At 34.9% G+C, this 15,829-nt stretch overlaps 1 protein-coding gene across 2 annotated transcripts in view; it reads left to right on the top strand.

The window, feature by feature from the left end:
- The window catches only part of PARP8 (poly(ADP-ribose) polymerase family member 8), a 108,947-nt gene extending 94,389 nt beyond the window's left edge, over positions 1 to 14,558 (top strand). For both annotated transcript variants that reach the window (XM_084505092.1, XM_084505093.1), the window contains 11 exons: positions 979 to 1,104; positions 2,556 to 2,621; positions 3,901 to 3,968; positions 4,317 to 4,365; positions 5,221 to 5,333; positions 5,500 to 5,572; positions 7,617 to 7,686; positions 9,517 to 9,593; positions 10,585 to 10,654; positions 12,625 to 12,709; positions 13,731 to 14,558. In XM_084505092.1, the coding sequence (XP_084361218.1) occupies positions 979 to 1,104; positions 2,556 to 2,621; positions 3,901 to 3,968; positions 4,317 to 4,365; positions 5,221 to 5,333; positions 5,500 to 5,572; positions 7,617 to 7,686; positions 9,517 to 9,593; positions 10,585 to 10,654; positions 12,625 to 12,709; positions 13,731 to 13,833 (900 nt within the window). In that variant the 3' untranslated portion in view covers positions 13,834 to 14,558. The remainder of the gene's footprint in view (positions 1 to 978; positions 1,105 to 2,555; positions 2,622 to 3,900; positions 3,969 to 4,316; positions 4,366 to 5,220; positions 5,334 to 5,499; positions 5,573 to 7,616; positions 7,687 to 9,516; positions 9,594 to 10,584; positions 10,655 to 12,624; positions 12,710 to 13,730) is intronic.
- Positions 14,559 to 15,829: the final 1,271 nt, after the last annotated feature.

Genomic DNA, 15,829 nt, shown 5'->3' on the forward strand with positions numbered 1-15,829 from the left:
ACTTCTAGAACTTGAGCTGTGAGATGAGATCTGATTTATCTGGAATTGTGGGAGGAACCAGGGATGCCTTCTAAGTACAAATCTTCTTGCCCTTTTGTTTCTTTCATGGAAAAATTCATTTTTGCAGAGGATTTTTTTCAGATAACACAGAGAAATCAGGTGGAAATAAGCCAATCTGCAGTGATGTTTTTACATAGCAACTTTGAATTTTATTATCAGTGGGATTTGGGTTTCACAGCTGCCAGAAAGCTGCTTTATCTCTGTTTTGTCATTGGTGTAGGCTCTTTTTAATCTCTAATTTACTAATTTTGAAACAATTACACTTAAATCTGTTGCAAAATTGTGTATGTGTCAACATGTACCTATGTGAATATGTCTGTACTGATTAGACACATGATCTTACAGTGAAATCTTGGAAATCATAGGTAATCAAATTCATGTTATAGTTATTTGTAACAGAAAGGAAGGGAGAGAAGTTCTCCCAGTGTGAGATATGCAAGTAACTTTTAAATCACTGTGCTGTTCTGGCTTTAGTAAAATGAATGTTTAGTAGTGTTTTTATGATTACAGTGTTCAGGAAAACAGCAGGTGGTGGTACAAGTTCACAGACTCTTCCTCTTTCTTGACTAGCATTCTTCATTGGCATCTTCTACCCAAGGGTACACAGATCCAGCACAACTACATTTTCTGAATGAATTTCGTCCAAGAATTATCACATGTACACAAGAGAAAGTAGGACTACAAGCAATATGTCTGGAATGATAGTACATTTAAAACTAGATTTTGGTCTTACCTAGGCACCTCAAATAGTATAGCAGGGCTGGGCCTGAAGCTTTTTGAAGTCAATGGGAAAAAATCAGTCGTTACATGCTATCTGTGGAACATAATTTTAGCTACAAAGAAAAATAAGTAGACTGGGTGATGAAATATGAAAGTACATAGTACATACATTTAATAAATATTTTTCTTCGTCTCTAGGTGGTTGATCTGTTAGTATCCATGTGTCGGTCTGCATTAGAGTCACCTAGGAAAGTTGTCATTTTTGAGCCATATCCTTCTGTAGTTGATCCTAATGATCCTCAGATGCTGGCCTTTAACCCCAGGGTAAGTAGTTGCCTTTCATTGTGTCATTGCTTAGTTTTAATAATGCATTAGGTTTCAAAGCAAAGCCTTATTCTTGAGTGTCCTCTACTAAAAAAGATACAGCTCCAGCATATAGCACAAGCATGCGGCTGTTTTCAGAACTCTCTATTTTTGTTTAATTGTCTCTGACAAGGTATTTGGGAATAAACTTTAAGTTGTATTTAAAGTTAGATTGAAGCCAAGAACTTCTTTTAAGACACAAACTATAGATGAAAAAACACCATCTTTGGTGTCTTCTCTCAATGTACAATTTGGACTTTCCATTCTTAAAGTGGTTATTGCTATTATTTCATTTTCTCTTTGCAAACTATTATGTCCTTAAACTTACTTTTATCAAATGTTGGACATAAAAGTCAGGTCATGTACAAGTATTAAATTTTGAAGAATTGTTTGCTCTTCAGACTGCAAATGCTGCTTCTCAGGAAAACTCTAGGGAAGCCATGAACCTATTATAACTCACTTGAGCCATCCTCAAGGGTATACATGAGAACTTCGGATGGCCTGCATGGGGAAGCATCCCACTTTTCCTGAACAAAGGCCAGATAACAGTGGTTCTTCCCTAGAGGAAGGGGTGAATGTATTCTGTAGTGCATGGGAAGGAAGAATTGCCAGAGGAGCTTGGAAAGGGGCTGATGAGGAGACTAGCAGCTGGGCAGGGCAAGAGTGTAAAGTGGTATAAGGAATATGAAAAGGTGTCTTGCAAGAAGAGGAGTAGAGACAGCCCTAGGCTGGCATGGCCCACTCTCATCTCCTCTAGCAAGAATGCCAGCATGGATGAGGTGAAAGTCCATGGGCAGGAGTTGGTAAGACCTACAGACAGGGAGCTGGAGCTCCTGAAGGTGGTGTTGCATGTGGAGCTGGTGAAGCACAGACTGTTAAGCTCATCTGCTCAGAAAAGGTGGAGTCCTCTGGTAGCGGTTCCTAGGCAGAAGGTAAGCAAGGGTCAGGATGAAGCAGAGAGACAGCTGAGGGACCTCTGACGTTTTCTAGAGTTGTTAGCAAAGTGAACACATCTGCTTATTTAGCATCTTATTTAACAGCTGTTTGTTCATTGCATACTTAATAGAATATTATCCAAATAACCAGCAGAGCCTGTGTTTAGTTACAAATATTTGTTTAAAAAGTGACCTAATCTTTTGAGTTACATTGTGGTGTATTTGAGATTCTAGTGAAATTCAAATAACAGCCATCATGATAACATTTTTTGTGAAATTTTTGTGAACTATGAAGGAGTAAGTCTGTGTATAGATAAGGTGGAAGGAAGCTATTCAAAAAAAAAAAAAAAAAAAAGGAATTGCTTGGTGAACATTCATCCAAACTTTGATGAGGACTTCACATCAAAAAAATGAGAGTTTTGTAGAGCCAAAGACCAATAGTCTGTTAATTTATTTGCTTATTTTATATTACATCAGAAGAAGAATTATGACCGAGTCATGAAAGCATTGGATAGTATCACTTCTATTAGAGAGATGACACAGGTGAGTTTAAAAATCTTTACATAACATAATAGCTTTTTCTAGAACTAGGAAGATGTTTATATGAGGCCTGTGATGGGTGGGGAAGGCAATAGTATCAGCCATTTTCTATTGAGCCGTAATAATAATAAAACGTGTGCTAAAAATAACAAACCTACAGTATCCACAGTAGCAACGAAATTAAGGTGATGAAGTAGAATTCATGTCTTTTGAAGTTTAAATAAGAGATAATAACAGCAGAATGGGGCATTGTAACAAGATAATCACCAACTGCTGCATTTCTGGAAATATCCAAGTCAAACTGAGTCTTTTATTTCCAAAGCAAAAGAAATTGATTTTGTGATGGTGTTCTGAATGATAGCTTTATTTCTGTTATAACAAAACACTTGTTCAGCTAAGTGTGGTTGGGGACTTGGAAGGTTGGGTCTCATGGGATTACTACCATGTGATTTCTCAATATTCACAGTGGGACAGAATCTGATAGCTGTACTTATGTTTATAGCAACACTTCATTTCCCAAGCAGCCCAGCTGATTACAACTGATTATTGAAATCTCTCCGATATACCTTGCTTTTCCAACTGTTACATACATGTAACCTCACAAGAGCTTAAAAATTGTATCTTGTATGTATTTCTAAAGTACTTTGGGATTCTGGAATGAAGAATGAGGTATAGAGAGCAGTAAAACACATTGAAAATAAAACCGTGTATTTTTTTACTTAATATAATAATCTCTTAAAGAGAAAAATAACCAACATTTTACTTTTTTTAATGTTAAAATAACAATTTGACTGAATAGTTTTAAAGGAATGAGATAAAAATTAAGAAAATGCTTTTTAAGGGAATTTAAGCTGCTAACAGTATTTTACTTTACCAGTTTATACCATGTAACTGTTTAAAAAAAATGGGGTGGATTATCTTGGGGTATTTTGAGAAACCAGATTTTGTGAAGTTCCAGTCCAATTCCTTAACCCAGAAACTTAAGTACATCTTCTACTGTTATCCCTGAGATCACCAATGTTTTGCTATAATATACTCATTTTGATGCTAATTACATGCTTATTATTTTACTCCAGGGAAAATAATTGCTATATTAATTCTTCTTGTTGTCAAAACACATTTATAACTGTACAACGCCAAATGTCAGCAAAGCTATGATTTAAGCTTAATAACGAGTCCCATGTATTCGTCCCATTTAATAGAAGAAATCATGGGCAATGTAACATAAAATTTAACCTTATGATTTCAACTAACAATAAAGGACATAATTACTATCTTCTAGGCACCTTACTTGGAAATAAAGAAGCAGATGGATAAACAAGACCCACTTGCACATCCTCTTCTACAATGGTATAAAATTGACTCACGTGAGATGATAATTATTAAAGTATCAAGTTGAATGAATAATGACTTCACCAGTTTAATTTGGTATAAGCTTACCCTAAGAATTAATACTAAAGCTAATGTTTGCAGCTGCTTTGTTTATGAGCTGTTTCTGGAGCTCATCTGGGGCAACTGAGAACACTGCTAACTTATTTTATGGCCTCAGATGGATCTTGCAGTCAAGATTTGTTCTACTTTTATCTGATAGATTCAAAGGCGTGCAGCTCAGTGCTTTGTTCTGGCTGTGCATAATGTTTTTAAGAAGGAAAGTTCTTGGTTATCATGCCTAATACATAGAACTGTTTCTTCTTGTAGGGTTATTTCTAGTAACAGATCACACATTGTGAAGCTTCCAGTGAATAGGGTAAGTGTCTGTGGGTTCTTTATTTTCTTATTTCTCATGGCTCTTATTTGATGGGAGTCTCCTGGCCACATGTGGATGTCTATGTTCAAACTGGTCACATGGACCCCATTAACAAACAGTGGAGAGAAGTTGGCAGTTTCAGGTTATGACTCATAGCATCATGTTGTGCATATCTAAGTCAAGTCAAACAAATTATAGTCATAAAAATTCTATTTGAGGTGAGTAGCTCAAATGCAAGTGTCTACCTGCAGTCATCTGAGATTGGGTGAAAAATTCACTGTTTTAGTTACCGTTTAGAATGTTAAATACAAAATTGTGGTGTTCATCTGCACTGCTTTTTATATAACACACCAGTTGTGTAAACTGAGAACACAAGTTGAGAATACCATGAACTTGTAGTTTACAGAGAACTTGAATATACAGTAAAAAGAATATAGCTCTGGAATTTTAGAAGGATGGTGCTGAGATTAATTTATTAGTATATATATGCCTCCGATGTTCTGTTTAAGGGCATAATAATCTGCAGCCTTTCAAATCTGAACTTTAATTCAAAGCCAACTCTGATCAAAATACTGTGATGAAATTGTTCAAATTAATTACCTTACTAGAGCCGTATTAGGCTGAAATCTGTTTCAGAAACTTCCATATGTTTCATATGCCGAAGACTGTTTTTACTGTTTGATTTCAGATAAAAGGTATGGTAATGAGACCTATTTCAATTTAGTTTGTGTAGGTATTTAGATGCAGTCATATATTGTGCAAAACAGTGTGATATATTAAGAACTACCATTCTGGAAATGCAGTTCTTTTGTGTCCATCAATTTCTTTTCACATATGAACTTTTATATTTTACAGCAACTAAAGTTTATGCACACTCCCCACCAGTTCCTACTTCTCAGCAGTCCACCAGCCAAAGAATCCAATTTCCGAGCTGCTAAAAACCTTTATGGAAGTACCTTTGCATTTCAGTGAGTCCATATCTTTGTATTAATCAAAGGTTACTAAAATGCCATGCTGTTTTTTGTTCTTACCATTTGAGGTTTACAGCCGTGAATGTATTGTTTTAAAGGATTACTGATTTCATTTTGAATTTTACACTGTGGATTTTAATGCTTTCTCTTTTTAATTTTTCAGTGGTTCACACATTGAAAATTGGCATTCCATCCTGAGGAACGGCTTGGTTGTTGCTTCCAATACGAGGCTTCAGGTAAATAGTAGACTAAAAGACTTCAGCTAACCTGTGCATGTTTGATTACATATTAAAATTAGGTGAGTTGTCAAGGGTTGTGTTTCTGGTAGTCGTGTAGGTGCTAAAAAGAGGTGACTTCCTGGAAAAGAGACTTTTCTGAAGCAATTAAAATGAAGTTAGGTATCTGCTAAAATAGCTTTAAAAAATCCCATTGGTAGAATCTGTGTTTCAGTTTTACATTACACAGCAGCACCTCCAGGAGGTTTAGTTTGGTACTGCCTAAAAGCAGTCTGAGATTAAAATGTATGCCTATATTATAGGATCCCAGAGTATACTAGCTTTACAGAAGATAGGTTACAGTGCCTTCTCAGCTCCTCAAGTTTTCTTACAAGGGGAATGCGAGCATACTGGTAAGGAGGGATCTATAGCAAACTTCAGTTTGATTTCTCTGCAAGACCACTCTTGCAGGGCAAAGTAGTCAGTAGCAGAGGGACTAGAGGACTGTGATTCGTAGTGTTTTAGCAACACAGTTTTGACAGCTGTTCACCAGTGATGAATCCATGATCCTGATTAGATACTTTAGAGGAGGATTCAAGGGTTCTTACTATGGTCTAGGGAACAGGATGTACTAGAAAAAAAGGAATGGAACTCTGCTGTTCCTCTTAATGCTTTGGATGTTTTTCTTAGCATCTTTGTAAGACACTTCACCAAGAAAGCAAGATTTAAGCTCCAAAATTACGCAAGTAAACCCCTTTATGCTTGGTGTTTGTTTTTGTATCTTTTTTTTTTTTTTTTTTAATGGAAATAGGAGGAAGCAGATCATACAAGTCTGTTTTATACAAGTTATCATTTTTAGATCTCTCACATGACTAAGCCATATTGTGAGCCCTGTTCATTCTGCTTACCTCAGTACCAATCAGTCAGGAAAAGTATCTGCTCACCAGGGATCCTGTGCAATACTGTAGGACTTGGAGGAGTGAGAGCATGACTGTATTTCTGTAGGAGTGCTGACACATTGCAGACATAAGGCAAATGTCGTGGGGTCAGAGCAAAGAAATGAGGGTAAGCATGACTCTGAAGCTCAGTGTTCATAACATTTACCTTCACAGGAGATACTCTGGGTTCTTGCATGTGCTCCACCAACTACTTTGTGTGGTTTCTTGAAAGCCTCATAAGGCAGTCAATCTCTTGAGGAGAAGCAAAAACTGTATATCCCTTTTTCTAGACAAGAAAATTACTAATAAAATGTGCTTGTTTTGTTGCTTTGCCTACAGGCCCTTTGCCTAGGCCCTGTGACATAGAGCAGTTATGTTGGTGAAGAAGATTCTTCCCTTTCCTCTCTTCTTTTCAGATATTTTATAGCTCTGTGGCTAAAACACTGTCCTGAAGAGATAGAATATGTATGGCTGAATTGGCTCAGGCAAAAGCTTGGTTGAACCCATTCTTCCAATACTCTGGTTGAACTAGTGACAGTTTTATTATTTTTTTTAGCATATGAGTGGTGTTATCACCATATCTTCATTTTTGAAAGAAAATAAAAGCAGCTGTTGCTGAATTGTTTGCTCATCCAAGGCCAGCTGGTGTACTTTGGAAACACCTTCTGGACCTAGCCCCTCAAAGGCTGGCTTAGGCTGTGGTTCCTGCAAAGGTTTTGATGTGAGACACATGGTGAGCTGCTCACCCTTCTTAAGGCTGAAGTGTATTTGGCCACTTTAGAAGCACGTAGCATCCCTCATGGTAATGTTAGGCATCCCTCATGGTAATGTTAGATTTTAAGACAGAAAATGCAATTTTATGTACAAATCTGATATAAAATTATCTTTGGGCATTTGGATGCAGTTTCCAGAACATATAGTTGTATATTCACAGCATTTTGTTTTCTTTTGTTGTTGGTTTTGGTTGTTTTATTTTTAGAGACTTCTTTGAAAACCATTTATTACCAGTCAATAAATCAGCGCAATGGGCTGGATACTGATCTACATCAAGACGTGTGTTTATCATTTGTACTTTGTCCAGATAACCAAATAATTGTTAAACAGACATTCTTCTCTCTCTTTTTCAGCTCCATGGTGCAATGTTTGGAAGTGGAATCTACCTTAGTCCATTGTCAAGCATATCATTTGGTTACTCAGGTGATATTTATAAATCACTCTAAAATTGGAGAAATATAGGGGGGTGTCTTAGTCAACTGCTTTTCTTACCAGCATCACTGTTTACAATACTGTAGTATTTATCTTTGTAGTCCAAGCTTAGATTTTCTCTTTTTTTAATAAATTATATTTTCCCTTATTAAGTACCCATCCTCATTTTCAAAGGTGCTGAGTATCTTGAAAGCTTGAAGTAAATAGTAGCTAGAGTTGGATGCTGTTTGTAGTGAAGCAGGCCTTGACTATGCCAGGGAAATCCAACTTTGTTACTTTTTTATCGGTATCTGCCTAAGTTCATCTAGAACTATCCACATAGTTACAGGCTTTTAGGACCTGATCTGACAGAACAAGTATTCATCAACAGACATGTTCAACAGCATATGTTTAAGAATATTCCCAAGTATTGCCATGTCAGGGTCACATAAAAGATACAGGATGTGTTCATGTTAACATGGCAAGGGCAGGAAATTTAATTTGTCCCACTAGTAAATCCAAAAGTGAGTCATGTAGAGTTTTCTATATGAGAATAAAATCATAAATAGAAGCATAACAGAAACATGATATACCAGTGTGTACATTAAGAAACATTTATAGATATTTTAAAGTCTCCTTTAGTTATGTTGTATTTACCATTTCCTCATATATAAATGTGTGTTCATGTGCATGAAGGTAAATTTAATTTTGAGAGTGTTAGTTATACCTTCTGGTAATTTTAGGTAATGTCACAATCAGTTTGTAGAGCTTAGCATTTCTTACTACTACTTACTTGGTTTTAATATCAGCAGAGTTTAAATGCACTGTTAGCTTTTCAGAAATTACACAAGTATGGAAGCATTTTAGGACTCACTGAAAGCTCAGGTTGAAGCACCATCATCTAACAAAATTACTTTATTTTTGGACAGCATTGTTTTGTCAATTTCAGTGTGCTTTTTCTCCTCTTCCTGCCTTTCTCAGTCCCTTCCATCCAGTCTCCTCCAGAAAGGAAGTCTATGCCTATGAAATATATAATACTTTATGCTAATAAAAAACACAACAGAGTCTATAATCCTCATTACTTCATAAACTTACTTTTTGCCATAATTCAGTTTGTGTTTTCAAACTGTCAAGAAATGTGGGACAGTGGAAAAGAAAGGATGTCTGTAACAGCATACAGTACAGGAATTTTATTAAACCCAATGTGATGAATGTATGCAACATCTAAGGTACAAACATAGATGTCTAAATTTCTCAGATGGAAATTTCATCCAAAGTGTCTGAATAATAATATATTCAGCTGTAGATAAGCCATTTAAATCTAGCTAGACTTTAAAACTACCTCTAAATAAATGAACTACTATTGAAAATTTTATTTGGATTTACTAAAAGTCTAAATAATGCTAAAGATGAATACATAAAGTTCTTTCTCATTATATTACTGTCCCACCTACAGTAAATCAGACTGTTATTTCAGCCTGAGTAGGGTCAGTTAAACTCAAGGCATTTGAAGATGCAAATCTGTTAAACAATGACAAACTCAGGATTAAATTCCTGAGCTGAACTCAGTGTCATTTAATCTCACTTTCCTACCTGTGTGGTGCTAATTTGGCTTTCCCATGGTCTTTGTAACACATGCAGGTATACAGGTAATTTGCAGGTTTAAATCAAATTATCTTTGACAAAGAAAGCTGTCTACCAACAAAAACTACCTTTCTGGCTGCCATGAAAAAGACTGTGTGTGATTCCCACCATGTTACCTCTTGCATACCTCTCCATACTTAATTTTGGTTATTGTTGCATTTATATACCAGGGTATTTTATGTGATTTTAATATCTTAGGGATGAACAAGAAGCAGCAGAAGGTGTCAGCTAAAGATGAACCAGCTTCAAGCAGTAAGGGCAGTAACACATCACAGGTACGGTAGTGTATCAACCATCTCTGGAAGTTTTATGGTTTTATGTTTGGGAACTTGATATCAGAAAAGAAGGCAATATTCCCTTTGTGAAGGTTAACAATTTTACTTCATTGAATGAAATCAACTAGTCCAGAGTCTGTAACCATCAAATACAGCCCAATTGTTTTAGTAAGAATTTATGGAGTGTACTACAGGCCCCTGTACCCTTCTTTTCCAAACAGAAGTATTTGGGAAGAGAACAACAACAAAATACAGATAGCATTATGACCCTTAGCAAGTACTTGCTTTTTGAACTCTAGATTTTTTACTGAAGAACAATGCAAAAAGAATTGAAAATGATTATTACTGGAGAATTAGCATAGTATTTCACTTATACCAAGTCATTTGTTGTTTTTGTTTTGTTTTGGTTTTTTTTTTTGTTTGTTTTTTTGTTTTGTTTTGTTTTTTTTTTCAGTTTCTACACATTAGACCACTATAATTCTGCTTTATTTAAAGCAAACTCATAGCAATTATGTATAGGACTAAATTTTGAGAAATTACATCTGTCTCCATGGTTAACACACAAGAACTGTAGGATAATCTTGCTTTGAAGAAAAGTTGGTATGTAAGTGCAGAAGCTCTCATAAATGAGCAGGCCAGCAGTATCAAGGTAGTAGCCAAAGAATCACGGATCAAATTCACTGTGTTTCTTTTGTTTTTTTTTTTGCAATTTGTTTATCCATAGCACTATGATATTTCTAGTACTATTCTTGATTCTATAATAATTGGTAAGCTTTCTTTCTGGGTAGAGTTCAAATCTTTCCTATGATAATAAAAAAAAATGTTTTAGAATGACAACCTCTATCTTTGCTTATTAATAAACCACTGACAGCAGTGGTTTACACAATAGCAGCTTTTCTACTTTTTCACTGTTTGCCTTACAGTGCTAATTAAGTTTTCTTTTTTTGTTTTGTTTTGTTTTGTTTTGTTTTGTTTTGTTTTGTTTTCTCAGTCACAGAAGAAAGGACAACAGTCACAATTTTTGCAAAGCCGTAACTTAAAATGCATAGCCTTATGTGAAGGTAAGCTGAAAGTAATTGAAAAACTGTTTTAGTCATAGGTACAGCAACACTGTATATAAATCAGCATCAACATTAGTTCCAGTATAGGTTGGTTTTAGGTCAGAAACAATTGGTAGTTATATAAAAACTTGTTTAATAATCTTTGTGTTTCAGTTCGGAACACTTCCTTCTTCAAAGAAAACCTGTAACATAACCTGATTTTTTCTGAAATAATCATATGCACAAAGTGACTGATCATCCAGTCTGTCTTTCAAATATGATCATATTCCTAAGTCATCAATATGATCCAAAGAAAGTCTTTATTTGAAATGGTGACTTCTTGCAAGCATTTAATAAAAACATGGAACACAAAATTCTGAGAAACAGAAGCTTTCCTATCGAATTCCAATTAATTTTGCATTTCTCAGGCAAACGTGTTGTTCATCTGGTAGCCAGCTTCTTGTTCTGGACTGCTTCAGAATTTTTGTGAAGTTAAAATCCATTCCATATGATTACAATTATTCCTGAAAGACTTGGCTATTCTATTAGTAATTAATGAAAACAGCAGCTTCCGAGAAAAAAAAAAATAAATTTGAGTAAGAGCAATTGGTAATGAGTCTCATTGGCCAAATAAAAAGAAATCAGATTGAACTCAGCTTGACCTCCATTTTCAGCATTTGTTTATTTTAAAAAGTAAAAATTAAGGCATGGTAGAAAGGATGTTCTTTCAAAATGAAAGCTGTTTTTATGCTACTTTTTAAAATAATTATTTTTCAGATGTTGAAGTAAAATATTTAATATGATCAAGGCTGTCAGTCAACATGAAACTTAAACATGATCCGGATAGGAAAATACACAACTTTATGACTGTAGCTTTCAAAAAAAGCTATGAAATGAATGCAGGCTTTACTAGAATTTACTTCTTAAAAATGCTTGAAGTTTCTAAATATAAATGATACCTTTCCCAAGTATTAATATGGGATAGAAGAGATGAATATGTAGGACTTTTTTATCTCTGTCATTCTTCCTTTGCATTTCTCAATGGATTGTGAATGTTGTAAGGGTTAAAATATATGGTAAAACATATTTTACTTTATTGTAAAATTATTTACTATATTTATTACTTCACTTTTCTTTGCAAAGTGTTTGGGGGAAGGTGTCTATCAAATATAAATTTGAAATAAATTACAACAAATAAATGTTTGTTAAAAACTAAAATTAAATGAAGAAATAATGTAAAAATTTGGTATGCACTTATTCATGGTAGTGTTTAGATGCATTTATAGAAACTTTTTCTGCTACTACCTAGAAATAAGAATGTTTCTTTCCTATGTTGTTCTCATTAGGCTGTTTAACAGCCTATCATTGTTTTCTAAATGTTGAGCAAGTTTTGGCAAGTTTCACAATCCCCTTGATTATACTTGGTGTGCTTAAGTTTTAAAAAATATTTGGTAGTATTGCAAATCTCTAATCTTTGGCATCTCAGTTTCAGGTGTTGTCTTTTACATCTTACTGTTGTCTCAGCCATCATCAAACACAAACATGTCTGTGCCAAAGCCATTAGTTGACTCAGATCCTCCTTAACAGCCCTATGTCCATTTAAAATCAGTTTTTAATAAGCATACATTTTCATTTTTCTTGTTTACTAGTCTCTAGAGCAGGTCTTGGGCCTTCAAAGAACTTTGTTTATGAGAAGTACCAAATGATCATAAAAGCCAACTTTAGTTTAAAATCATTTCTTAACAAACTGGCTCCCATACATCAAGCATTTGTGTTTTCTGGAAAGTAGAATGTATTTTGGAAACAAGAATCAAGTTCATCTCCCTGTTTGTACTAACAGCCAGCTTGGAGACTACACTTTGCCACAGACATGCACTGGAAAATTCAACATTCCCACAAAGCTATTTAAAGTGTGTAAAAAAGCTAATATTTTAAAGCAGTATTTTCCTGACATGTTTTGATCACTATGAAATTTATTCTTTCCCTGATAGTGATAACCTCATCTGATCTGCACAAACATGGGGAGATATGGGTAGTTCCCAATACAGATCATGTGTGTACAAGATTTTTCTTTGTGTGAGTACAAACCTTCTTTTAACATATATCTGTCTTTTCTAGGCCTTTTTCCCCATGATCCTGACAACAGTTGGAAATAAAACAGATAAAAGTTACTTCTTTCTAATTCTTTAGAGAATTGCTTCAGTTTTTATTCAGTTTTATTCAGATTTTTATTCTATAATTAATTTTGATAGAAAATATATGAATACATTAGTGACAAAGATTTAGTAGTCACTTTGATAAAGAAAAAAAATGCAAGGAATGGGGTGTTACTGATTTTTCCCACTCTATAGCATTGCCTTATGTTGCAGTAAGTCTCTCCATGTGTTGCAAAATCTCTCTTCTATTCAGGTGTGTGATTGAAAGCTAAAGAATTCATTAATGAGAAAAAGCTTCCTATCTGTGATGTGAGTGTTTTTCCTCTCAGCTATGACTTGTAATTACACATTGACATAGATTTTAGCCCTGCAAAGAAAGTCATGCAAATGAGTGGAGAAGCACAGACTTCAGATTCACCAGCTCTGAGGGTTTGCAGTGATCAGGATTTCTTTATCTATGCAATCCCTTAATGCAGATGGGTTCTTAACAAGGACGAAACCCCAGAAGATTTCGTGGTGTCATCTCTAAGTGCAGGTCCTCTTGTGACAAGAGTTTGGGTGCCACAGGCCTTGTGCCTGCTTTGGTACCAGCCTTGTGCGGGGCTGTTCAGGAGCAGCCACAGAAACAGACCTTTCCTTTATACATCCACCAACAGGGGAGCTCCTACTGCGTTTCCATGGGCCCAGTGCTGGCAGCACTGCAGAATTCCCAATGGGCTGTTCAGCCTTAGGGTTTCAATGCCAATGGAAGTCCTACCACCATTCACTCTCTATAGAGTTTAGGATCTTTTTGTAACAATGAAGTACAGCAGAACATTTGAATAGTAAGCATGTTAAAGCATAGAATAAGTGCTTTTGATTATTGAATAAAACAAAGTTTTGAACGCTTTTAGGTAACATCACTAACTTGATTTTATTTTTTTTACTTTTTTTTTTTTTAGTTACGAAGATGGTCAAGTGGGTGATACAAGTATAAATACACAGGAACCAAGCATTCATAAAGAGATTCTTCGAGTCATTGGCAATCAAACTGCTACTGGTTAAAAGGACCACTGTTATTTAATTGATGTGATTTGGAAGCCTTCCTCAGTCTCAAAGCTGGATTTTGAACTGAAGAAGATGCAAAAAACTAATTTATTATTATTATTATAAGCAAATTAACCCTTTGAATACTTACTGTTTTCTTACTTAGTATTTCTTATCTCATCAAAATACCTGAGATGGTATGAATTAGCAACTGTAGGGTGCAAAGTCTATTAATATACTACAACTAATAATAATTAAACAGGCATTTGGGTTGCTCACAATAAACAGAATTTAAAAAAGGAGTTTTGTGCTGATATTTTTATATTAAACTCTTCAATTGGAGGTTTTAGTACTGTACACTGGTATTTTAAATTTAGAATGAGAGAATTATAAGCAAGAGAGAAGATTTTATAGCGGAGAACCTGTGTTATACAGGATACTTTGCAATAAGTAAAATATTCTCATATTTAAACACAATAAAAGATTGTCTGGAACATGTCAAATTAAAGAGATTGGTTACCTGCAGCTATCTTTGATTCATTTTATTTTACACAGGTGTAGCCAGGATTTAGAGTCAAAAGGTTAAAACAACAATACATTTTTGACGTAATGAATGAAACAAAGTAAAGCAATGACTCTAATGGTGTATGTTTAGTTTTTTTTATCCTCTCTGGAAACACTCTTATCCGTTAAGCGTCTCAATTATATTTTTTAATTAAACAAGATTAGCAAACACCTGGAAATCCAGAAGCTGTTAACTTTCTTTCTTTCTGCAAGTTTGGTTTTTATACACTGGATTTTACAGTTTCTTCAGATAAACAAAGTTCTTTAATGTTTTCATCCTAACATTAACAAGACTGGTCTGTGGCTAAATTTATTCAAATAAGTAAAAGTACTTGCCAGATTAGAGCTTTAATATGATTGGGTTGATTTTTGGTACATCAGAAACTATAAACAAATGCAAAATTTTATTGACTTTCTCCATGTGAAATATTTTTATTAATTTATTTCTAAGGAAAAACAAATCAATTAAAATCTTTGTCCTTTAAACTAATTGCTTTTTTTCCAAGTAAGCGTGATGGCCACACAGGTAGGGCCTAGTCTTCATGGCATAAAGAATATCCTGTGCCCTCAGCAGCTCTCGCAGTAGCCATCCTGCACCTGGTGGTACAAGCCACCAGATAAAGTAAAAACAGACTGAATCAGCTATTACATGGTTTTTTTTTTAATAAAGATACTGAAGAGCCAAGTAAAAGCATAGGAGAGAGACCAGCTAGTGTTTGTATTTATTTATTTTTTTAAATAGAACTCCATTAGGAAGATAATGTTCATATTTACTGGTAATGGGTGATTCCCTGGTTTTAGTCCCAAGTTATACTCCCATATTCCTTGCTGCAATTGAAATGCCCTGCAAGTAAAATAATATTACTGGAACATACTTAAAGTCTTTTTTTTTTAGCATTCCAGACTTATTTGCTGGTGACCTCCATTTTTCTGGGTTCACACCTGACCTGTCAAACCAATTTTGTTTTCGAAACCCATTTTGCTATTGAATTTCTGTTGACTTTCACTCTCATTTGGTGGACACCTCATGTGAGAACCACTACTCTAGTTCTGTTGTGACACAGGTTCTTGAAAACAAACTTCTTGAAACAAAGAGGATTCCTGAAATTTATCTATCTACATAAAGACTGCATTAGGTTATGTAGCTGCACAAAATCAGCATAATTCAGAAGTAGAGCTGAAAACCTGGAATACTCTTCCCCCCATATTTTGTCCTGCAATATGTGTCTGAATCTCTCTTTTTGTAGAAAACAGAAAGAGACTAGAAAGCAAGTCCACAAATTGTCCTGCAAGTCCTGCATTGACTTGCTGGCTGACTGTTCACCTCTCTGAGAGACCTCAAAAAATAAAAAAGAACAGAAGAAGACCATGAATGAACTGGAGAAGCCAAGTAAGCAGTCATCTTCCCAGTCCCCTCAAGTTACAGCAGGGTCATAAATGAACCCTTTTG

The sequence above is a fragment of the Aythya ferina genome (genome assembly GCF_964211825.1).
Source record: "Aythya ferina genome assembly, chromosome: Z".
NCBI lineage: Eukaryota > Metazoa > Chordata > Aves > Anseriformes > Anatidae > Aythya > Aythya ferina.